Source organism: Rhinopithecus roxellana, chromosome 1 (assembly GCF_007565055.1).
Source record: "Rhinopithecus roxellana isolate Shanxi Qingling chromosome 1, ASM756505v1, whole genome shotgun sequence".
Lineage (NCBI taxonomy): Eukaryota > Metazoa > Chordata > Mammalia > Primates > Cercopithecidae > Rhinopithecus > Rhinopithecus roxellana.
Genome location: NC_044549.1, coordinates 192,611,266 through 192,633,539, shown reverse-complemented (window position 1 = coordinate 192,633,539; position 22,274 = coordinate 192,611,266). Strand labels below are relative to the sequence as shown.

The 22,274-nt window shown below is 54.0% G+C and overlaps 2 protein-coding genes across 9 annotated transcripts in view; one reads left to right on the top strand and one right to left on the bottom strand.

Moving 5' to 3' along the window:
- Positions 1-599: 599 nt before the first annotated feature.
- On the top strand, positions 600-12,318 carry CSRNP1 (cysteine and serine rich nuclear protein 1). Of its 3 annotated transcripts, none has more exons than XM_010371509.2 (5): positions 600-768; positions 7,435-7,691; positions 8,911-9,170; positions 9,720-10,034; positions 10,131-12,318. In XM_010371509.2, exons 2-5 carry the CDS (start codon positions 7,475-7,477, stop codon positions 11,118-11,120), a joined length of 1,782 nt encoding a protein of 593 aa, XP_010369811.1. In that variant the 5' UTR covers positions 600-768; positions 7,435-7,474; the 3' UTR covers positions 11,121-12,318. The 3 variants fall into 3 exon arrangements, with proteins under 3 accessions (XP_010369811.1, XP_010369812.1, XP_030790847.1); XM_010371510.2 differs by having other exon boundaries at positions 636-768; positions 7,450-7,691; XM_030934987.1 differs by lacking the exon at positions 7,435-7,691 and having other exon boundaries at positions 644-768.
- Positions 12,319-15,286: 2,968 nt separating this feature from the next.
- The window catches only part of TTC21A (tetratricopeptide repeat domain 21A), a 31,413-nt gene continuing 24,425 nt past the window's right edge, over positions 15,287-22,274 (bottom strand). For 2 of the 6 annotated variants that reach the window (XM_030934949.1, XM_030934963.1), the window contains 10 exons: positions 20,905-21,093; positions 19,820-19,930; positions 18,967-19,048; positions 17,651-17,828; positions 17,105-17,266; positions 16,778-16,970; positions 16,454-16,678; positions 15,795-15,915; positions 15,559-15,626; positions 15,287-15,475 (listed from right to left, as the gene is read on the bottom strand). In XM_030934949.1, coding sequence (XP_030790809.1) covers positions 15,398-15,475; positions 15,559-15,626; positions 15,795-15,915; positions 16,454-16,678; positions 16,778-16,970; positions 17,105-17,266; positions 17,651-17,828; positions 18,967-19,048; positions 19,820-19,930; positions 20,905-21,093 — 1,407 coding nt within the window. In that variant the 3' untranslated portion in view covers positions 15,287-15,397. Of the gene's footprint in view, positions 15,476-15,558; positions 15,627-15,794; positions 15,968-16,453; positions 16,679-16,777; positions 16,971-17,104; positions 17,267-17,650; positions 17,829-18,966; positions 19,049-19,819; positions 19,931-20,904; positions 21,094-22,274 lie in introns of those variants that run through there. The other 4 variants (XM_010371502.2, XM_030934955.1, XM_030934961.1 and 1 more) reach the window with 4 other exon arrangements.

Here is a 22,274-nt window from a genome sequence, read left to right as displayed (position 1 = left end):
GAAGGGTCTCTTGGCCCATGGGCAGCGGTGAAGTTCAGGCCCACTGATTACATCCATCCTTCCCGCTCCCCGCCTCCTCGCTCCCCACACACCCCAGATTCCTCTCCAGCCACAGTTTACTTTTCCGACGGATCTGGGGGTGGGTGGTAGGTTGGGGGCGGAGGAGGGAACGTTTAGATTGGAATATAATAAACTCCCTCTAGAGGGGTGGGGGTGGAGAGCGTACGGGAGACGTCGGCTATGCCACTGTCTCGCCCCTGGCCTCAATCTACCCATCTGTAAACTGGGGCGGTGGGGCGAGGGGGGGATCTCTACTCCCGGCTCTGCCGGCTTGAGTCGTCCGAGCCTTTAGGGACGGTGCTGGAAGCGGGGCGGGGAGGGCGCTGGCGGGAGAGGGCTGGGGGCGGAGAGCGGCGGAGGCGCAGTAGCCGGGTCAGAGTCCGCAGGGAGGCCCCTAGGCCGCTGCGCCAGGCTCCAGGCGGGGGAGGAGGCGGCGCCTCCGGGGCGGGGCTGCCGGGCGGCCTGGCTGGAGGCCCGGCGTGCGTCAGCGCAGTGAGCCCCGGAGTTTTCCACTGACGAGGAGGGCGGAGCGGCGGGCGGGGCTGGGCGCAGCCAGTCTCCCGCCGCCGCCGCCGCTGCCGGACGCGCAGAGCTAGGGGCGGCTGGACCGACGGCTGCCGGGCCGAGCGCACAGAGTCGCGGCGCTGGGGGCGTCCCCCGCCGGGACGCGGGTCGCGTCGTTGTCCTCCGCGAGCGTCCGGATTGCAGGTGAGCGCCGAGGGGCCTTGGGTCCAGAAGGACGGGACTTTGGGGAGGGGGCGTTCAGCGCGAGTGGCACTGCCGCTCCTGCCTCCTGTCGTTCTCTCCTCGGCACCCTGAGCGGGCGCGGGGGCGGGAGCTGCCCGGCTCTGACGGCGTGCCGCGGCCGGAGTCGGGGTCCGGGGGTCCGGCCGGCGGGAGTCGCAGGTTTTCTGCTCCCCTCCCCCGCCCGCCGCGGTAACCCCGAGAGAAGTCACGGCTCCCCGAGCTCTGCGCGAGTGGGGACAGAGCCGGGCTTGCGCGCGAGCGGCGAGTTGACGGGGGCGTGCGTCCGCGGGCGAGTTTCTTTTTGACCCAGTTGCCTGAGAACTTTTCAGAAGTTCCTCGCGTGGCCGGAGCAGGTGACATTTGTCGCCTTCCTCCTCGGGCTCCCCCCTCGGGGAGGCTGCGGGAGCTGCGGCGTGTGCCGGGCGCCCCCGGCCGGCGGGGGTCAGGGAGGGAGTGGAGGGATGAGCGAACAGGGAAGCGCGGTGAGTCACGGACCCCGGGAGGGAGGGAGGGAGGGATTGTGTCGTAGGCTCACCTGTTTGTCAGTCGCCGTCACTCTCAGAGGCCACTGCTGTGAGTCACGGGCGCAGCTACACTGGCCACCCGCAGGCACACGTAGACTCTCTCCCACGCACTTCTCCTCCTTCTGCAGCACGTACTTCCTCCCCTTCCTCAGTTTCTCCTCCCCGGGGCTCATTCACAGGCACGCACTGTGGAGATGCCCACACCACAGCCATAGTCACACACTTAGTCACTCCCGCTCCTGGCACAATCACACACAGCCGTAGCCCACACTCCTGACACCAGAGAGTCCCTCCCCGTCTCCTGCTGCCCACCCAGCGCCTCCACCCAGAAGTCTCAATCCTTTTGGAGAGTAACTCATCACCTCCCCCTACCCAAATCCTTGACAGCCGTGCCCTCTTCTTTCTCCACATCCCGGTATCTGCCTTTCTCCTATGCCCTTGACCTGTCCTCTCATCTGGCCCTGGCAGCACCTCCAACCGGTCACACCCCCTCCACTCCCGGTGCTGAGCCACGTTTTTAAAATGCAAATCTGGCATTGTCACTCCCTAGTTAAGCCCTCTGTGGCTTGCCGTGCCCTCGAGCTAAAGCCTGCCCTGGAGCCCAGGATCAGCCTCGCGGGCTGCCCCTCCTCCGATCACACTCTCCTGGTCCCTCCTCCTGTTCCATACCCATGCGGATCCCCTAACTGGAACTCTGTCTACTTTCCTTCCTCAAAGAGACCTACTTTCACCCCAGCCGTGCCCTGTCCCACCCTTCAGACCCTCCATCCCAGCACCCCACTCTGTCCTTCCTGCTCAACTCAGAGCTTCAAGAGGGCAGCAGCTGTGTGAGTCTTGCTCCCTGCACGCGCGAGTGCCTGCCACAGCGCTTGGCACGTATGTGAGCTTGGTGCGTATTTGTTGAATGAATGAGAGAGGGAAGAAGGCCCCTCTTAGGTGGAGGAAGCAGTCATTGTCAGGTGCAATGTCCCTTCTACAGGAACAAGTGCCTCCGGTAGCCAGCATACATTTGGCACCTATCCAGTGCCAGGTCCTGAAGGCCAAAGCCGAGGAGCCATCCCCTCCCCCAGCTCTCCTTCAGAGGGATGCTTGGGGAGGAGGTGCCAAGGCTTTCGGTCTGTCCTCTCTGGGCCACCCAGGCTCGTTTTTCAGTGGGGACTAGAGGTGCTGGGAGGTGCCTTCCCCTTCTCCCAGGAAGCTGTTCCTGAGGGACAGGGGTCATGTGACCCCAAGTGTTTTGGGGGGACTGGCCAAGGCCTGGGGCTCAGGTTAAAGGACACATTCTTCAGATTCCTGAAGGGGGATGGAGGCAGCTAAAGGTGCCCCCTCCCTAAGACTGGCTTGGGCTGAGGCCTGGGGCACTGGTGGGACTGCCGAGGTGGACAGAGGAGTTGCTGTGACTTTTTCAAGCCCCGCCCCCACTTCTCGAAAACAGCCCTTGATTGCTTGGTGCCCGGGGTGAGGTGGCCTTTCCTGGATTCGCATAGTGTGACCTGAGTGTGTAGATAACTGTGGCCAGTTGAGTGGGGGGTTGTCAGTGCCTGTGTGTGGTGGCAGGAGGGCTGCCCGATTGTCAGGGCTCAGATCCCAGAAGAAGCCTGGCTCTCTGATTCAGGGCCTGTCTCTGGGGTTCCTCGGCGGTGTGGTATTTCTGTCTGAGCCAGCTCCTGGGAACTGCTTTTTCTTCCTCCAGGACCCTAGGGAGGGGGCTGTGCTCACCCTGGGAACACTGCCATGGTCAGAATCTTGATTCCTGGGTAGCTGCTGAGGGCCCCTCCCCCCACCTCTGACTCACTGTCTGACACTTTTCTTAGATTCTCACTATCTTTCATTCCCTCTTGGCCTCTCCTTGTATCTGGCTCAGTCTTTTTGTCTCATCTCCTGCCTCTGCCTCTTAGCCTCTGGATTCCCACGTGGAACAGAGGAACACGAGAACCAAGGGCACTTCCCCCGCCTCTCCAGAGGAGTATCAGGGAGGAGGTAATTTCTCATTTCATTCCCGTGCTGCAGATTTGGAAGGGATTGTTCATCACTAGAACCTGCAGCATGACTGTAGCTTCCCTGTGTCTCTGTTTCCCTGTCTGTAGGCTTGGAGGTCATAACCTCCTCACCTTAAGTTCTCTTTCTGTGGACATCCCTTAGGCAGAGCCTCAGTGTGTGGCTGAGCCTGCTTTCCTGACATCTCTTTCCATCTGTTTCCTCTTGGGGAACTGGGGAGCCTCCTGGGATTGCGTACATTGGCACCTGCCTGCAGCCTGAGCTTCCCTCTCCTGCCCTCAGAGCCACCCTTTTTGAGCACCATTCTTGCTTGTACCCTCTGGCACAGCTGGGGGATAGACATGTGATTCTCCTCCTGCCCCTCTTAAATTAACTGTGACAGGAGCAGGAGAAGGTCACACTGACCAGTCGCCCTCAGCAACCTCATGTGCGTAAGATTGCCTGTGCAATTGGGTCTATACCCGATATGCAGGGCTAGTCTGCTTACCTCTGGTATTATCAGGTGCCCTCTCTATGCCAGACTCTGTCCTAGACATGGGCACAGGGGCAGCCAGACAGAGATGCCCTCAGCGCGAGGCAGATGAGCAATGAGGCCCCTGCAGTCTGATCAGATAACGTCTGTGATGGGGAAATACCAGGGTTTTTGTGAACTGTCTTACTTTGGGCTGCTGTAATAGAAAGTCCACAGACTGGGTGGCTTAAACAAAAGATTTATTTTTCACACCTTGGGAGGTTGCAAAATCCAAGATCAAGGCTCCAGTCAGCCTGATGAAGTCCCTCTTCTTGGCTTGCAGATGCACACCTTCTTGCTGGGTCTGAGCTCACATGTTGGAGAGAGAGACCATCTCTTTTGTGTCACTTCTTATAAAGGTGCTAATAAGGTGTCATTCATGGCCTGATTACCCCCCAAAGGCCCACCTCCAAATCCCGTCACACTGGGGATTCAGTCTCAACATAAGAATTTTGATAGGATACAAATATTCAGTCCCTAGCAGGAGCGCAGAGAGGCAGGAGGAAGGAGTAGGGGATTCGGGAGGCCCCTGGAAAGATGACTTTCTGAAAGGGAATGAGGCTGGGTTGTTCCAGCTTTGCAGAGGCCAGGAGGTGAGCGGGGACATGGCCATTATGGGAACTGCAAGTTCAGCTGGAGTATAGAGAGCAAGGTGGGGAGAGGGAAGCAGTGGCCGGGTCAGCTTCAGCTTCTTGAATTCTGGACTTGATCCTAATGTCAAGCTTCCTCAAAGGGAGCTGTAGAGGCTATAGAGTGGTTCTAGGTGTGGCAGTGGCAGGTAAATGTGTGGTTTAAGAGGGTCATTCTGGCTGTAGGATCAAGAATGGCTGGGGAAAGAGGGCAGGAGCAGAGGGACATGGGGTAGCCACTGTGGGAACAGAGACATGTTAAGGTTAGTGAACGTTTTAAATTGATAGTAACCTAAATAAAATGTGTAAGTATATAAATTTTATGTGTCCATAAGATGAATATTTACAATTTTAGAGTTCCATGTAACCACTATGCAGATGAACATAGAACTTTTACAGGTCCCCCAGCCCTTCCTACCCCCGACCCCAGAAAATTTCCCTCATGACTCTCTCCAGGGTGTCCTTCTCCCTCCCCTGGGGAACCACTGCTCTGACTTACATCATCACGGAGTAGTTCTGCCCTTTTTTTGAACATTTGCATATATCTTGTGTCTGGCTTCTTTCACTCAGCATGATGTCTGTGAGATGCATCTGTGTCGTGTGCATCCAGGAGCTGGAGCTCTTTTTTTTTTTTCAGTGTGGAATAACACATTCACTGACCACTTATCACTAATCTAAGAACATGTGACACGTATTGATTCTTCTAAACCTCCCAACCCTATGAGGTCTTAAGACAAAGAATTGGAGGCACAGAGAGGTTAAGGAACTTGCCCAGGATTACCCAGTCAGTTAATAGTGGAGCCACAGTTCAAAAGCAGGTAGTCTGGTTCTGGAGCCGAAGTTCTTAACACTATGCCACGTGGCCTCCATTATACCTACTGGGTCTGTCCCTGGCTTTGTGTGGATTAAATGAATTTACGTGAACTCCCAGGCATGGGGTGCCTGGATGTAGATGGAGGGAGAGAGAGGAAGGAGTTGAGGATGACTGCAGGTTTCTGGCTTGAGTGACTGGGTGGGTGGTGGGGCTGTTACTAAGATAGGGAACACAGGAAGAGGAACAGATGGCATGGGGGGTGGGGAACAGAGACAAGGGGTTCGATTTGGGGCCTGCAGAATTTTATGTTTCTAGGGGATGTCTGGGCAGAGACACCAAGTGGGCAGTGGGTCCTGGGGGATCTCAGGCTGGATGTGTGGTGAAGGAGGCATTCAGGGCCCTGTAGATGGCATTTGGAACCTGGGAAAGGATGGGGTCTCTTGGCAGGATGCAATGGGGACAGGATGTGTGGGTGTTGTCTGTCCATATGTGTGTTTCCGTGTGGTCTGTGCACGTGTGTACATGTGTGTATGCCTGCCTCTGGGTCATGAATCCCCCACCTCCTGGGAGAGCCTGCAGGTCAGATGGGAGCTGGGTTGTTTTTGTTTGTGGTTTGACCCTGCGAGGGGGTGCCAAGCCTGAGAAACTACCCAGGGAGAAGCCCCCGGAAACATCTGTGAGTCTTCTTCCCCCAGGCCCAGGGTGGGGGATTGGCCAGGGAGGGAGATTTTCTTGCTTCTCTCACGCTTGCCTAGGGGAGGCTGTCCCTGGGGTAAACATTATCCAGTTAGTAAGGTTGACAGCAAACCCTACAGGATTCGGGGACTTTGTAGGTGGCTGGGAAGAGGGGAAAGGAGTGCTTGGAAAGGACACCTGAGTAGAGGAGACCAAGACAGCCTTCTGGTTGGTTTTTCCTGTTCTCTCTCATTTCCTGTGATGGCAGTGGGGGAAGGGTTCCCCAGCACTGGGGCCTCGGCCTCAGCTTCAACTTCCTTTCCCTTTCCCCCTGGTGACCTCCCCGAAGACCCAGCTGGAGCAACAGACACAAGGTAGCTGTACTCAGCGTTTGGGATTGAGTCTTCTGGGGCTTGCCAAACCTTGGGAAGGGCCATTATTCGCTGAAGCCTTCCAGGGAAGGAGCCCCAAGTCTCTCTACTTGGATAAGGCCAGCCAGCTGTGGGAGTCTCTGGTTATACTTCTGCTGAAGGCTGAGACTCTCACATGGAGACAGTGTTGTGTTGTGGGGTGCTCCATGTCACGAAGCCACAGACAGGAGAAACTTTGGACATTAGGATCAAATGAGATGTTAAAGAGACAGCCTGAGTGGCTGTGGTCACATAGGCCTGGAGGCAGGAGACTTCTTGACAGTGGAGCGGGGCTTTCTAAGGGAAAGTCTGAGAAGCTCCCACACCGGGAGGGGAAGGGCTCAGAAACTACTCCGTCTAGGAGTGGAGGCCAACGTCAAAGCCAGCCTGTTCCCCAGAATGCCTGGCTAGCCTGGAGCAAGGGCCCGCAGCCCTGCCTATGTGCAGGGTGGCGTGCCTGTGTGGGTGTGCTGGAGGAGGAGGAGGAGGAAGCAGAGCCACCGTACCATGGCCATGCGGGCTGTGCGGGCTGTAGGGCGTACACACACACACACACGCATACACACACGCATACACACACACAGGCACACAGATGCGAGCTGTGTGAATCACCCAGCCTATGAGTCAGCCCCCAGGATTCCTGTCGGGGAATGAGTGAGACCAGGCTGAGGTCTGTCAGTCCATCTGTTGGTCTGTCTGCCTCCTTCCCCTGTTGGTGTGGATGCGTGTGTGTGTGTGTGTGTGTGTGTGTGTGTGTGTGTGTGTGTTGTAGGAGGTGGTGGGGAAGGTACCTAGTGCTTGGGAAGGCTTTGGGCAGAGGTGGGAGTTTGAAGCATCAGGCCGTGGATTTGAACATTAGTTTGGAGGGAGGGAGGTGCTGTGTCTTGTGCAGAGATCCTCCTGGAGACTGCCCTCCCCCACACAGAGCTCCACAGGCAGGGCTGGAGAGGGCAGAGGCCAGTTTCTGGGATGCCTTGGAGGGTCAGTGGGAGGGATGATGACCCTGGCTGGAAGCCCACCTGCTGTTTCCTGCCTGCCACTTAGAGCTTTCTCATTCTCACTCCAGGCTGTCTGTCCCCAGACCCCAGAGTACCTCTGGCACCACCATGACTGGGCTGTTGAAGAGGAAATTTGACCAGCTGGATGAGGACAACTCCTTGGTCTCCTCCTCCTCCTCTTCCTCTTCCTCTGGGTGCCAGTCTCGCTCCTGCTCCCCAAGCTCAAGCTCTTCTGTCTCCCGTGCCTGGGACTCAGAGGAGGAAGGCCCCTGGGATCAGAAGCCCCTGCCTGATCGTGACTTCTGTGGCCCCAGAAGTTTCACCCGTGAGTCCTCCCTCCCCTGGGAACTCCCATCACCTGCCTTCCTTCCTGAAAGATGAAATTTAGAGGTCCTTGACAAAATGCCTTTGGCCTCTGGAGGTCATGTCCCCATGAAGGTAGCTCTCACGAGCTGTGATATAGTGGTTACTCAGTGCCCACTGTCCAGGGGCACCTGAGCCCAGCTAATTCACCTTTGACCTTGGGAGTAATGACATCCAGGATGCAGCTCTGCAGAGTGCCCTCAGGGCCTTCCCCGTCTGGCCCCTCCCTTCTGTTCCAGTTTCGTTTCTCCAATGAGCACCCTACCCTCCTACAAAGGGAACTGCTGGAGTTCCCCGCCCGCCCCATGCTTCTCTGCCATGGGGCCTGTCAAGCCGGTCCCTCTCCTGTCAAAATGCTGCCCATTTTGCCTGAACATAGTGAAAAGGGGTTTTTCCTGGTTATTTTCAAGCTTGTATAATTGTGATTCCAGACTGACGAACATGGCCCTAGAGCAGTGTTTCTGGGCCTTATTTTTCATTATTGTTCCCCAGGAAGCCTATTAAGACATTTTCTCCTTAATTTTCCCCCCCACCATGAAATTTTAATACAATAGATGTACTGTTTACCTTTTTATGTACTGTGTATATATCTGTGCATTACACATAAAAAGAATATAATTTTTAGCACATGGAATCTAACAGTATAAACAGAAAACCTTTTAGAAGGGAATTCCCTCTGGTAGCTGGGTATAAAATTAATACAGTAAGTTGAAATATATGGAATTTCCAATATTTCACCATTACATGGTAATTTATTACGGTTCAACCTAATGAAAATACCAGTACGTAGCTTACTAATCAATAAACATTAACTTGTAAAGGGAAAGCCTTTTAAGCCTGTTGCAGAACACAGAAATCCTACAAATCAATAAAAAACAATAGAAAACTGTACAAAGGACCTGTACATGGCTAATAAACATAGGAAAGATGTTTAATCTTACAAATACTGTCATTTAAACTGGAAAATAACGATAAGCCAGTGCTGACATGGGTGTGGTGTTCAGTTTCAGCTGCTCCAGTCCCAGCCACACAGGCTCCTAAATTCACATTTCTTTTTTCAAAGTGGGCGGAGAGGGAGGAGGGGGAAGGTGGGAGGCGAGAGGGCAGTCTGGCATGATCTTCCTGGAGGTGTGTTGTGCCTCACTGAAAACTAATTCCTAGCATCTTTGCCTGCTTTCCAGCCCTGTCTATCCTGAAGCGGGCTCGCCGGGAGCGCCCAGGTCGTGTAGCCTTTGATGGGATCACCGTCTTCTACTTCCCCCGTTGCCAGGGCTTCACCAGTGTGCCCAGCCGTGGTGGCTGTACTCTGGGTATGGCCCCTCGCCACAGTGCCTGCCGCCGCTTCTCTTTGGCTGAGTTTGCACAGGAGCAAGCCCGTGCACGGCACGAGAAGCTCCGCCAGCGCTTGAAAGAGGAAAAGTTGGAGATGCTGCAGTGGAAGGTAGAGAGAGCCCTCTCGTGGCCCACCTCCTAAGGCAGTTCCTGGAGTCCTAACCTTGAGGGGTGGGTGTACCAGGGGTGGGTGCTGACTTGCTCATTATGTATATGGGGAAACAGGCCTGTGGGCCTAGTGATTGGCTTGATTGGAGTCTGTTGCCTGGGTCGTCTGCAAACAGGAGGCACAGAGGAGGGCTTGTGTCTGTTTGCTGCAGGGGCTGGGGGCATGATACCTGAATCTGAACTTGAACTTTTTGGAGAGGGGGATGTGAAGCTGATAGGAATTAGGGGGGTGCGTATCTGTCTGGTTAGGAAAGGGAGTCTGTCCATGATCTAGGGAATGCCATGAGTAGGATATCTCTGTCTTTTTTTTCCAAATGCCCTGAGGACCATATTCTTGGCTGTCCTGTTCACTGTCATACACACAGTGCCCATCGCAGATTAAGCATGAGTAGTGGGAGGGTAAGCACATGGGAGGGTTTGTCTAGTGACAGTAGGGCTAAGCCCATGTCCATGTCTGTGCCTCTCACATACCTCTTTCCTGTGGATGCAGCTTTCGGCAGCCGGGGTACCCAAGGCAGAGGCAGGGCTACCACCTGCGGTGGATGCTATTGATGACGCCTCTGTGGAGGAGGACTTGGCAGTCGCTGTGGCAGGTGGCCGGTTGGAAGAAGTGAACTTCCTACAGCCCTACCCAGCCCGGCGACGTCGAGCTCTGCTGAGGGCTTCGGGCGTGCGAAGGATCGATCGGGAGGAGAAGCGGGAGCTGCAGGCACTGCGCCAATCCCGGGAGGATTGTGGCTGTCACTGCGATAGGATCTGCGACCCTGAGACCTGCAGCTGCAGCCTGGCAGGCATCAAGTGTCAGGTGTGGTGGCTGGACTGGGCTGGGATGTGGAACCTGATGTGGGGACTTCTTTGCACTCCACAGTAATCCTCACTTGTACCTCTACTTTCTCTGCAGATGGACCACACAGCATTCCCCTGTGGCTGCTGCAGGGAGGGCTGTGAGAACCCCATGGGCCGTGTGGAATTTAATCAGGCGAGAGTTCAGACCCATTTCATCCACACACTCACCCGCCTGCAGTTGGAACAGGAGGCTGAGAGCTTTAGGGAGCTAGAGGCCCCTGCCCAGGGCAGCCCACCCAGCTCTGGTGAGCAGGCGCTGGTCCCTACTTTCCCACTGGCCAAGCCCCTGATGAACAATGAGCTGGGAGACAACAGCTGCAGCAGCGACATGACTGATTCTTCCACGGCATCTTCCTCAGCATCGGGCAGTAGTGAGGCTCCTGACGGCCCCACCCACCCAGGCCTGCCTGGCCCTGGCTTCCAGCCTGGCGTTGATGATGACAGCCTGGCACGGATCCTGAGTTTCAGTGACTCTGACCTCGGCGGGGAGGAGGAGGAAGAGGAGGAAGGGAGTGTGGGGAACCTGGACAACCTCAGCTGCTTCCATCCAGCTGACATCTTTGGTACTAGTGACCCTGGTGGCCTGGCCAGCTGGACCCATAGCTATTCTGGCTGTAGCTTCACATCGGGCATCCTGGATGAAAATGCCAACCTCGATGCCAGCTGCTTCCTAAATGGTGGCCTTGAAGGGTCAAGAGAAGGCAGCCTTCCTGGCAACTTAGTGCCACCCAGCATGGACGCTGGCCAGAGCAGCTCAGTGGATCTCAGCTTGTCTTCTTGTGACTCCTTTGAGTTACTCCAGGCTCTGCCAGATTATAGTCTGGGGCCTCACTACACATCACAGAAGTTGTCTGACAGCCTGGACCACATTGAGGCACCTCACTTCCCCCTGCCTGGCCTCTCTCCACCCGGGGATGCTAGCAATTGCTTCCTGGAGTCCCTCATGGGCTTCTCCGAGCCAGTTGCCGAAGGCCTGGATCCCTTTATCGACAGCCAGTTTGAGGACACTGTCCCAGCATCTCTAATGGAGCCTGTGCTGGTGTGAGGACCAGGATGCCTTTTCCCAGCCCCAAGGGACCTGTTGCTTTCTTGTAATTGTGGGGCTCCCCAGAGTCTCTGTGTAACAGTCTCCCACTGGCTGGCTCACTCACAGGTGCCATGCGCACACTCCTGGTTTTCATACAGTTCTCTGGATTTATTTATTTGTTTTAACTTTTCTGTGCTGAAGAGAGGACTGGGGGGAGGGGCTTCCCGTTTCAGCTGCCTGGACCCCAGCACCCACAGTTTGCTCTTCCATCTCCACAATGTGAGCCTGGAAGAGGAGAAAATGTGGCTCCTCTGGAGCTTGGCAGACCACTTTTCGGTCTTTGCATGATGTTCCTTAGCCCAAAGACGGTGAGACGGCTGAAATCAGGTGGCTTCTGCCATGCTGAGCCCTAGACCCATGGGTAGCTAAATCCTCTGGACTGTGAAGACTATAATTTATTTCCATAATTTATTTGGAGATTGAGGCGGCTTTGGTTGCACCTCTCTGGCTGGTGGGTAGTGCCAGGGGTGGGGTGGGCACAGGCCCTCAAGGAGCCCCTTTTGCCTTGTAGTCCTACACCTTGCCCTGCCTGGGCTTTGGTGCAGACTGGGTGTGGATTTGAGCTCTATGATCTATGTCTGCTGCCTGGCTCCTGGATGGCTATGCAGGCAGGTGCTGGCCAAAGACATCATCTAGGCAGGGGGAGAGGCTGGGCTAACCAGCTGTGACCAAAACTCCCTTCTGCCCCACCCTGCCCCCTCCACTTCCTGCCCTTTGTTCCATCTTCCCCTTCCCCAAAGGCTGTAGCCTTTATTCCAGGCCCAGGGATGTAGGAGGGGGAAGGAGGAAACAGGAGGCCCAGAGAAGGCAAAGGGCCTACCTCGGGCACAAACCATGCCCCAGACTATTATCTCAGGGCTTTCTGGGCACTGCACTTTGGCCTGGCCCACCTGCCCATGCCCTGAGGCCAGTTGGTGAGGGGTGGCTCCTGAGGGCTTTTATACCCTTTGTTTGCTAATGTTTAATTTTGCATCCTAATTTCTACATTGTCCCTGAGTGTCAAAACTATAATTTATTCCATTTCTCTCTGTGTCTGTGCCAAGAAACGCAGGCTCTGGGCCTGCCCCCTTGCCCAGGAGGCCTTGCCAGCCTGTGTGCTTATGGGAACACTTTGTACCTGAGCTTACAGGTACCAATAAAGAGGCTTTATTTTTAACAATGCGGTCTGTATTTCTGGGGTGGGAAGCAGGGGTACACCCTCAGGGGAATTGGGGTTGGGGGACAAACCCTGCAGAGGGCAGTATGGACACAGGCTGTGTTGGCTGGTAGGAGTAGGCACACCCAGCATATTGGGCCTCTTTCCAGGCAAGCCAGTCAAGTTGGAGGCAGGAAGCCAGCTGAGGCTGACCAGGCAGATAGAGCACTTTTTCCTTTGGATTAACCTGTTCCTCTACAGTGGTGACCTGGGGTGGTGGGGAGGAGCAGCAGCAGGGTCTTCTGACATGGGGCTATCTGCTGGGGATGGGTGAGGGCACCCTCCTTCCTACACACCCACACTGAGTTCAGGCCTTGTCCTGAGGGTGAATTCACCAACTGGATGGAGGCAGGGCAAGGGGATGTGCCTGGTCAAGGCCTGGTGATGGCCTTACATAGCAGCTGTGGTCCGTGAGGACTTGAGCCAGGGGGGCAGCGGGAAGGGCGGGGGGAAGCTGCAGAACCTCATCCATCTGCACCAGCCAGACCTGTCTGACCTGTCCCTGGCAGCTCAGCTGGGCTGCAGGCCAGAGGAGTAGGCCACACCCTGCTCTGGGGAGCCCCAGTCCGGGGACCTGAGAAAGGTTGACTTCCCCCTTAGGAATGATAGTGATTTGTACAAGAGCTGGAAGGAGGAACTGCCAGAGGAGAATTGATTTGGGTTTCCTTGCTCTAATTCCCTGCCTTGGTCTGTACTGGGCTCACTCATCTCTTTGGCTTGACTGGTAAGAGCACAGAGCCAGAATGCTGGGCTTGAATCTTGGATTTTCTACTACCTAGTGAGGTGATTTATGTGAATTACTCCCTCTGTGCCTGGGTGTCCTCGATACTGCATGAAAATACTAACACTACTCACCTCATAAGCTTGTTTAGTTCATATTTACAAAGCCCTTAAAGAGTGCCTGGAACATGCAAGTCCTGTGTACGTTTGCAACTTGCATCAATTTTCATGTTTCTGCCATTCTTTCTCTGTGTGTTTAATCCTTTCTTTTTTGCCTGTCCTGCCACCCTTTAGGTATCTGTCTCTTGCCTTTGGACATGCATGGACATGACCACATGGCCGTATCAGTGCCATTAGAGGACTCATGCTTTGGAATCTGGCCTGTGGTGGGGCAGTATGTCCCTGTAACCAGCTTAGCTAGGAATAGCTAGGCCTTTGTCTTCTCAGGGTAAAGTGCCCCGGTACACTGAGTTGTCCTGTCTCTTCTTCACTGGTGCCTGGAGACCCTTTTGTAGAGATTACTTCAGCATGCACAATCCAAAACCTGGGTTCTTCCAAGGGCTCTCAGGGTCACTCTGACTGGCCTGGTGGTCTGGGTGGCAGCCCTCAGCTCCAGTACTCTGGCAGGAAGCCCCAACAGGCTTCCGCCCCATGGACTCAGCCCATGGCTGGACTGAGGCCTGCCTAGTCCCATCTAGGGCCACAGGGTTCTTAGTTTTTGTTTCTTTGTTTTTAGATAAATGAAGACAATCTAGGTTTTACAGCAAAAACATGATTAATACACAATCCCTTTACAGGATCATTCTCCATATAGATAGACCTGTCAACAAACCTGTCCCAACAAAACTGGGTTGTAAAGGAGATCACAGAAAGGGGACTGGGTTTTCTCATAGGAAAGATGGTAGTAACCTGGGGAAAGCATTCCAGATCCCCAGCTTATATCAACAAACCATATATGTGATCAGCAGTGTGTTATAAAAATGAGGCTCAGCAGCCATCCGAGTTACACTGTTCCAAAGGGACCCTTATCTGTCCACTGTTCCCAAACCTTAGTCACTGGACAACTGCTCTTGAAAACTCTGCCCATATCTGCATTCTACTTACTCTAAATAATTTTTCTTTAAATCAATTATATCAGTATGCTTAAAAGTTAAACCCATCCCATGGAACAGCACCCGTAAATTCCTGACTTTGCTGTGCTACTTGGTTTTCTATGTAAAAATGATGTGTAAGCACACAGTTATTAAACTTTAAAATGTTTGCTGTATATCACTGGTAGAGAGTTGTGCCATGATTTGGGAGACATCTAATTTCCTGCCACAAATGGGGACACTAAGACCCAGAAAGGGGAAGGGACCTGGGAAGTCCACATTCAGAGATCCTAGGCTTCCTGACTGTCCTGAGGCCAGACTGTCCCATTATTGGCATCCTTAATGACATCAAGGAAGAGTGGTATTGGGAGCACAGCAAAGGTGCCCTCTGTCACCCTCTTGCCAGTTGCAGTTAACATTATTCATCTAAATAGGAACCACTGCATTTGCCCCCATAGACATTAAAAGGGTTTCTGTAGGATGTTAGATGGCCAGTGTCTTTTGCAAAAGCTGAAGTGGGAACTATTTTTTCTTGGAATGTATTTCCTTGTGCCAGGCGAGGGTAGTCAGGTTTGTCCCAAACTGGTAAGGACCAGAAGAACCCAGCTGGACTTGGTGGGGAGTGGGGGGGATGTGGCAGGGGAAAGGGAAACAATGCATGGACAGGGTGGGACAATGGCCCTTGCACCCTGCAGGCCCTCTCACACAGGACCTTTTGCAGCTGATCCTCCTGTCTGGGCCCACTGCCCATAGCATCCTGGGCCCACCGCCAGGCAGACTCAGAGGGTAGCATGGAAAGCAAGAGTAATTGCTTCTCTAGCTCCAGGATCCTGGAGACCAGACAGGAGAAGGGCAACAACCATTGAAAAATAGCTGAGGGGGATCCTTTTCGACCACCATTCCACTAGAAGCCCCCTCTTTGCTCCCCTCTGCCCCCTCAAAGAGTCTGGGATAAAAGCGAGGTCTGTTAGAAAGCACCCAACGAGCCTAGCAAAAGTTAAGCCAGTTGATGTCTTTCTTCCCAGAGCAACATTTCTTGTGCCTTAAAAACATAAAGCTTCGGGGTGACCCTTAGGTCAGATGAAACATGATTCAAAATAAACCACATACACTATAGAAATGGGGAAGAATGTGTCATTTTCTGAATCCCTTCTCCACTGACCCACTTTTCATCCCTCCACACAACTTCAGAAGGTTGATGTCTTCTACTGCAGGCCCCTTGACCCCAGCTAGGGCCTCAGGGACCTTCGGGCCTTTTCCAAAATTTCCTCCCTGATCTTGGGGTAGTTGGGGTGCTCCCTGAGGACCTGGAACAGAGAATGGGTATGCAGTATCAGGCAGGGTTCCCTACCACTACACCAGGCCCTCCCCGCCAAGGCTGCTGGCTTACATCGTGGCAGATTTCGATGGCCTCCACAAATTTCTTGTCCTTCAGGTAGTTGAAAGCAAGTCTGAAGCCTACCAGGGGCATGGAGAGCATAGATGGTGGCACCCTGATGACCTGAGAACCCCTATGGTTCTCATAACAGCCAGGGTACAGGCCTTGCGTTCTGGGGTCATGGTGGGGATCCTCCTGCCCACCTCCCTTCCATGTCCATTCATGTGCACCCTGGCTGGTTGCCTTACCAATGGCAGGGTTGGCGTGATGACTGTACTTCCAGGCCAGTTTGTAGTTGGTGACTGCATCCTTGTAGGACTGCTCCTTCTCCATGATGAAGCCCATGTACTCATAGGCCTTGTAGCAGGACTGCAGGGAAAGCCAGTTAGAGCCTCTGCTGGTTCCCTGGGCCAGGGTGGGACTAGGACCAGAACCAGAAGCAGGCAAGGGACAGAAGTGAGCTGCCATAAACCAAACTGCCAAGGGACCTCAGGGGTACCCCAACCTTTGCAAGAAGCCAACTGTGTGCCTTCTTCTCAGCTACCCCAGACACTGGTATAACCCCTTTCCCTGCAGCCCTCCTGTTCCGCCACTCCCATTCCTGGCCTGCTCTGACCTGCAAAAGTCCCTCCAGGTTGGAACCCTTGAAACTTTCCCATCTTTTTCTGTCATTTAGTGTTCCCTCCTCTGGACATGACACGACCCTGTGTACCTCCTCTTACCTGGTCCATCGCCCTTGATCCTCATTCCTATTCTGGTCTGTTGCCCATGTGCCCCTCTCAGCCTGCCTCTTCCCGACTAGTTGTTATTCCATATGACCTCTGCCTGCAAAGCCTGCTTCACCTTCCTGGAATGCCTGGAACCCTTTCTGCCACCCTGCAGCCCCAATGTGTGTGTGGCCCCTTGCCTTGTTGTACTGCACACAGCGCCGCAGCAGTTCTAAGGCGAGGTCAAACTTGCTGCCCTGGCAGTAAATGTCGGCCAGCAGGAGCCAGCTCTTCTCCAGGTCCTCAGCCTCACTCAGTACCCAGGGGGCCTTGGCCAGGCGCTTCAACTGCATACGCGCCTTGGGGATCTGCTTCAGGAACACGTAGGCTTGTGCCAAGGCCAGCAAGGCAGGGACACTGTCCTTCTACACACCGGGTGGGAAATGGACGTCAGCACGCCTTGGCCGCCTAGTCAGGCTCGGCCCTGCCACCTGCCCATGCCCGCCAGTCCCCACCAGCCACACCTCAGCCTGCGCTATCTGGATGAAGCTGCCCAGCGCAGCCTCCATGTTAGCCTTCTCCTTGGTGGCCAGCCGGCAGAGGCCCTGCAGCAGCCGCAGCTGGGTCTGGCTGGAGGCTGAATTCGGGTAAAACTCACGCAGCAGTTTCTCGGCGGTGCTCACGCCCTGCTGTTCCACCTCCTTCTTCTCTGTGTAGCTGCAGGTGTTAGACCTGGGTGTCAGACACAGGCAGGTGGCCTGCCCGTGTGGCCCTCACCTGGCTTCAACCCAGAGGCTGCAGGCTCTCTCTAACTTCCCCAGGGTTCTGCCTCTGCCTTCACGGGCCCTTACTTGCTCTCGGCCCCCTGGTTCTCAAAAGCCTCTCCGCCCACAACCTCATTGTCTGGATTCAGACAGATCTGCACCATGTGGTAGATGGCGCTCTGGCCCCAAGTGCTGTCCTTGCGTGCCTTGTTCAGGAACTTTAAGGCTTCGCTGGGCTGCCCTATGTGCCTGTAGTGGAGAAAACACCAAGAATCAGTGAGGGAAACTGAGGCTCAGGGCAGAGATATACAAGGGCCACTTTGTGAGTCTGCACAAAGCAGAGGCTGGATAGCTGGTTTCCCAGTTCCTCTGGAGGAGACGCAGTCGGACCTGGGTGTTGGATGCAGGCCAGTGGCCTGCCCAAGTGGTCCTCACCTGGCCTCCATCCAGAGGCTGCAGGCTCTCCCCGACTTCTGAAGGGTTCCACCCCTGCCCCTGTGGGCCCTCACTTGCTGGGCCTGGGTGTCCTGGAGGCAGAATTTCTGCTCCCTTTGTGCAGCACAAGGGCCTAGCCTATCTGCCAGTAGGGCTTCCTGCACACAGCTACCCCTCAACACACCACACCCAACTCACCAGCAGTAGATACCTCTGCAGTAGTTGAACCCTGGTTCCAAAGGCACCCGGCTGGACACCTTCTTGGCCAATTCAAAAAAGGCAGGAATGTCTTCAAGTTTACCACTTCTTCTTAGCAGATCGATTAATTTATTCAATACCAAAAAATTGTCTAAAATAAGAGACAGAAATCTCCAGGCTGAGATGCCCAGTAGCTGTATCAGATGAGGGTGCTGGGCCCCTAGGAGGAGCCAAGAGATACTGCCCATCTGGGCTGAGCGGGGACATTCCAACAGTTCCAGGGTTGAGTAAAGAATAATACTAATGCTTAAAAATAGTAAAGAATAGCAGCTAACATTTATATAGCACTTATATTGTACCTGGTATTAAGTGCTTCACCTATACATTAACTGCAAGATTAGGCAGGTACCTAATCTTTTTTTTTTTTTTTTTTTTGAGACGGAGTCTCGCCTTGTTGCCCAGGCTGGTGTGCAGTGGCACGATCTTGGCTCACTACAAGCTCCGCCTCCCGGGTTCATGCCATTCTCCTGCCTCAGCCCCTGGAGAACCTGGGACTACAGGTGCCCGCCACAATGCCCGGCTGATTTTTAAATATTTTTAGTAGAGACAGAGTTTCACCGTGTTAGCCAGGATGGTCTCAATCCCCTGACCTCGTGATCCGCCCACCTCAGTCTCCCAAAGTGTTGGGATTACAGGCGTAAGCCACCGCTCCCGGCCTAGGTAGGTACTCTTATTGTATCTGTTTTACAGATGAGGACACTGAGACATGGATAAATAATTTGCCGAAAGTTGCACAACCAGTAAGTGGTAGACCAGGACTCAGACCCAGGCAGCCTGGCCTCAGGACCCATACTCCTAACCATGGTGACCTCCTGGGCCTATGGGCACACTGCCATGGGCCTGCCAGGGCTCCAACCTGAGCCTCAGGTCTGGCCCCTTTCCCCAGCAAGAAGGGGTGGTTTTATGCTGCAGTGAATGGGAATGAAGCTATACAACAGAGGAGAATTTCTAGTCTCTCCAAGTGGCTGTGACCTCAAAAGGGAACTGTGTCGAGCCCCACTGGCTGTGATTTGGGGACAGACATGCTGTCCTGGGTCCAGTGCCAAGTCCTTGAGACCAGGAACTGGCCCCTTGGACTCGGGAAGGGCCGGCACGTTCCATTGGGTCTTTATCAGTTTCCTGCTTCTCTGGAACAATCAGGGAGGAAGGGGCTTCCTCTGCCCAGTCAGGAAGGAGGGAGAGGTCCCACCCTTCTCTGGGAGAGTGGCTCTTGCTCAGTGGGAACTGGTGCAGGCAGTCTCCATGGGCAGAATTACCTGGCACTTTCTCCAAGACTTGGTGGTAAAGATTGATGGCCGCTTCATGTTTCTGTTTTCTAAACATCAGGTCAGCCATCAACTATCAGAAAACACACAAGGCTCCAGATTTCCCAACAGTGCCAGCTTGCATGGGTATAAGGGGAGGCGGGGGGTATGGGGGTGATGGTGGTAAGAAGGGAAGGTAGAAAAGGACTTGCAAGGCAGCCTCCCCAGGCCTTGTGAGAAGCTGCCACAGGAGAAGCCTGAGGGTTTCTCAGGCCCCCACCCAGAAGGTGAGGACTTCCCAAGGTGGGGGGCAAGAAGAGCTGGGTTGAGGATGGACATGGGAAGGTAAGGCCAGTGGTAGAGACCAGTGGGGCTTTTTGATAGCCTACAGGGAAAGCCTCTCCACCCATTCTGATAACTGCCAGGCAATAGAGGTAGGGATGAAGGACCCCTCCTTGTTCTGCAAGGGCTCAGCTTCTGCTCCTGGGCCAGCCCTGGAGAAGGTCTGGATGATAGGGAGGAGAGAGGCAGAACTGCGGAGGGCTTTTCCTGAAGCCCCAGGAACCTATCCCACTTGCCTTCACCTACAGTGGATGCGCTTTCCCCTGGGGTGAATCAACCTCACCCCACCTTAGACTGGCCCAGGAGGTTGATGCTGCCCATTGCCAGCCAGCCCACCCCTTCCGGCTAAAGGGCAGAGTAGGTGCAGCACTGAGTCCTCTCTGCCTGACAGCTCCTCAGAGGTGTTGTCAGTGAGGCATCCGAGGTTATGGGGCTAGGAAGTAGCCTGCATCTGGTCACAGGGACCCTAGGAAGGGAGGAAGGGAGGAAAGGAGGGAGGGAGTGGGTGCTGGGGGCTTCCTACCACAGAAGCAGTCTCATGGTTCTGCTCAGTCTGCAGGAGGATGGCACAGTGCTGCTCACACAGGTCCAGGTGCCCCTGGAGCAGGTAGAGCTGCGCCAGCTCCAGCATCACCTGGGACAAGGCCGGATATAATACACTAACTAGTAAACAACATGGGAAACCCCTGGGATCGTCTTTGACAGCTCTTCTCCTCACACCCTCACACCCCACTTCTATCAGCTCTGCTTTCAAAATATGTCTCAGATTCCCCAAGTGAACATCTCTGGCCTTCCCCTTCTCCCACTCAGTTCTCCAGTCATACCCTGTGTCTTACTAACCTCTGAAAGTTGGGCCAAGCTAACACATACTCATCCTTCAGCTTCAACTCTGGCCTCACTGCTCTGAGAGTCCTCTGTGCCCCAGATTCTGGGGCAGGTACCATTCCTCCAAGTGGTGCCCTGAACCCCCATGCAGGCATGTATTGCCTGGCATTGGTGCTGCCTGTGCTCTCATCTACATGCCCTTACCCAAGGGTAATCTGTGGGCAGTGACCAAGCCTTGCCCCACTGTGTCTCCAGAGCCGGGCACAGTTCTTGGCACATATTAGATTAGGTGTCTGTTAAATGAGTATTACATGAATGAATGGATCTGTCACTAAGCTCTTCATCTACTGTGTTAGCATGAACTCCAACTATGGTTCCCTTATCTGGAGCCACACCTCCCTCACAACTCTAGGCCCTCTTGGAAGCTCAGCCTGCACTTCACGCCCAAAGTGCCCTGGCAGCTACAACCCTTATCATCTCCCCACCTCCAAGGGGGACTTGAAAATGTCAGACTAATGTGACTTTCAGCAATGTCTTTCCCACTATACCCTTCTCATTTGGCTATCCAAGGTGAGCCTTGCTCCAAGGGCCGCAGCAGGTGAGGTCCCAGGTCAGCAGGAGCAGGCACCTTACCCCAGAGGCCACTGGCCTCCCATGCCCATCGTATCTGTGACTCCTCAGGGAAGAATGGAGAAGGAACTGGCCCCTGCACCTGGTCAGAGAGCTCAGCAAGGCATTGTGCCCTGAGGGAGAAAGCAGCCTCTTGCTTTGAGGGTCACTCACCTTATTGTCAGTGGGCAAGTAGGAGAAGACATCCTTATAAGACCGTACGGCCTTGTCATACTCTTTCTCTGCCAGGTAGTGCTCTGCAAACTGGATGCAGATAGAGGCTGCCAGTTGCTTCTGGGAGGGGATCATTTCTGGTTGCTCCAGTGGAACTCGCTTCAGTATCCGAGACTGGAGGTCCAAGGCCTTGGGAAACCAATCAAGCCAGGATCAGAAACTCAGAGCCTGACATACCAGTTCACAGAAAGTACCAAGCTCTTAATTCAGATCCAGAAGTATGAAAAATGACATCTTCAGTGCCTTGGGCAAATTTGGGTCACTCTGAATAGGCAAAGCCACTGGCTGAGTACACATGAGGCAAGCTAGCACTGCCTCTGGGGGCAGGAGCAGACGCAAAGGCACTCAAACAAAACACGCTTTTGTACTTTGCCTGTTTACCTGCTTCCATCACACCTTGAGGCTCTGTGTCTAATTTGCTTTGCTACACTACAGGCTAGAACTAGCACACAGTAGGTGCTCAAGGCACACAGTAGACTGTTCTGTTCTGTATGCCGCCCTGCTGGGAATTTGAGGAAGCAGCCACAAATATTTACCACACAAATGATCAAGTGAGTAAGCAGAGAACATCAGTGCAAGAGGAAATGATGATGCCAGGGTTAAGCTGTAGGACGTGGGTAGGAATCAGCACTTGGCTCCCTGAGGGCCAAAAAGAGGAATGGGAATCCAGTGGTAAACAAGAGGATAAATCATCTCTAACAGTCAGAGTGTGGGCTCTCCCTCTAGAACCACAGAGCATACTCCAGAAACAAGTTTGAGGCCACACCCCTGGGGGAAAAAAGTGAGGAAGATGTGACAGGAATGGCTGGGGGCTCTTGGATCAGGGGCAGCCCAGTGTGCAAAGAACATAGGTTGGGACAGGCCAGACCTGGCTCAGGTCTCAGCTCCACCACTTGCTGGTACAGTCACATGCTGCATAACATTTCAGTCAATGACAGACCACATATATGATGCTGGTCCCTGAAGATTATAATACTGTATTTTTACTGTACATTTTCTATGTTTAGCTATGTTTAAATACACAAATACTTACCATGATGCTACAATTGCCTAGAGAATTCAGTAGAGTAACATGCTGTGCAGGTTTATAGACTCAGAGCAATAGGCTACACCAGATAGCCTAGGTGTGAAGTCAGCTATACCATCTGAGTCTGATATTCACACAACAAAATCATATTCCTGCTGATAAGCAACATATGACGTTGCTGTGGTTTGAATGTGCCCCCCAAACATCATGTGCTTTCCTGGAAACTTAATCCCCAATGTGGCAGTATTGAAAGTTAGGGCCTTTGAGAGGTGATTGGATCATG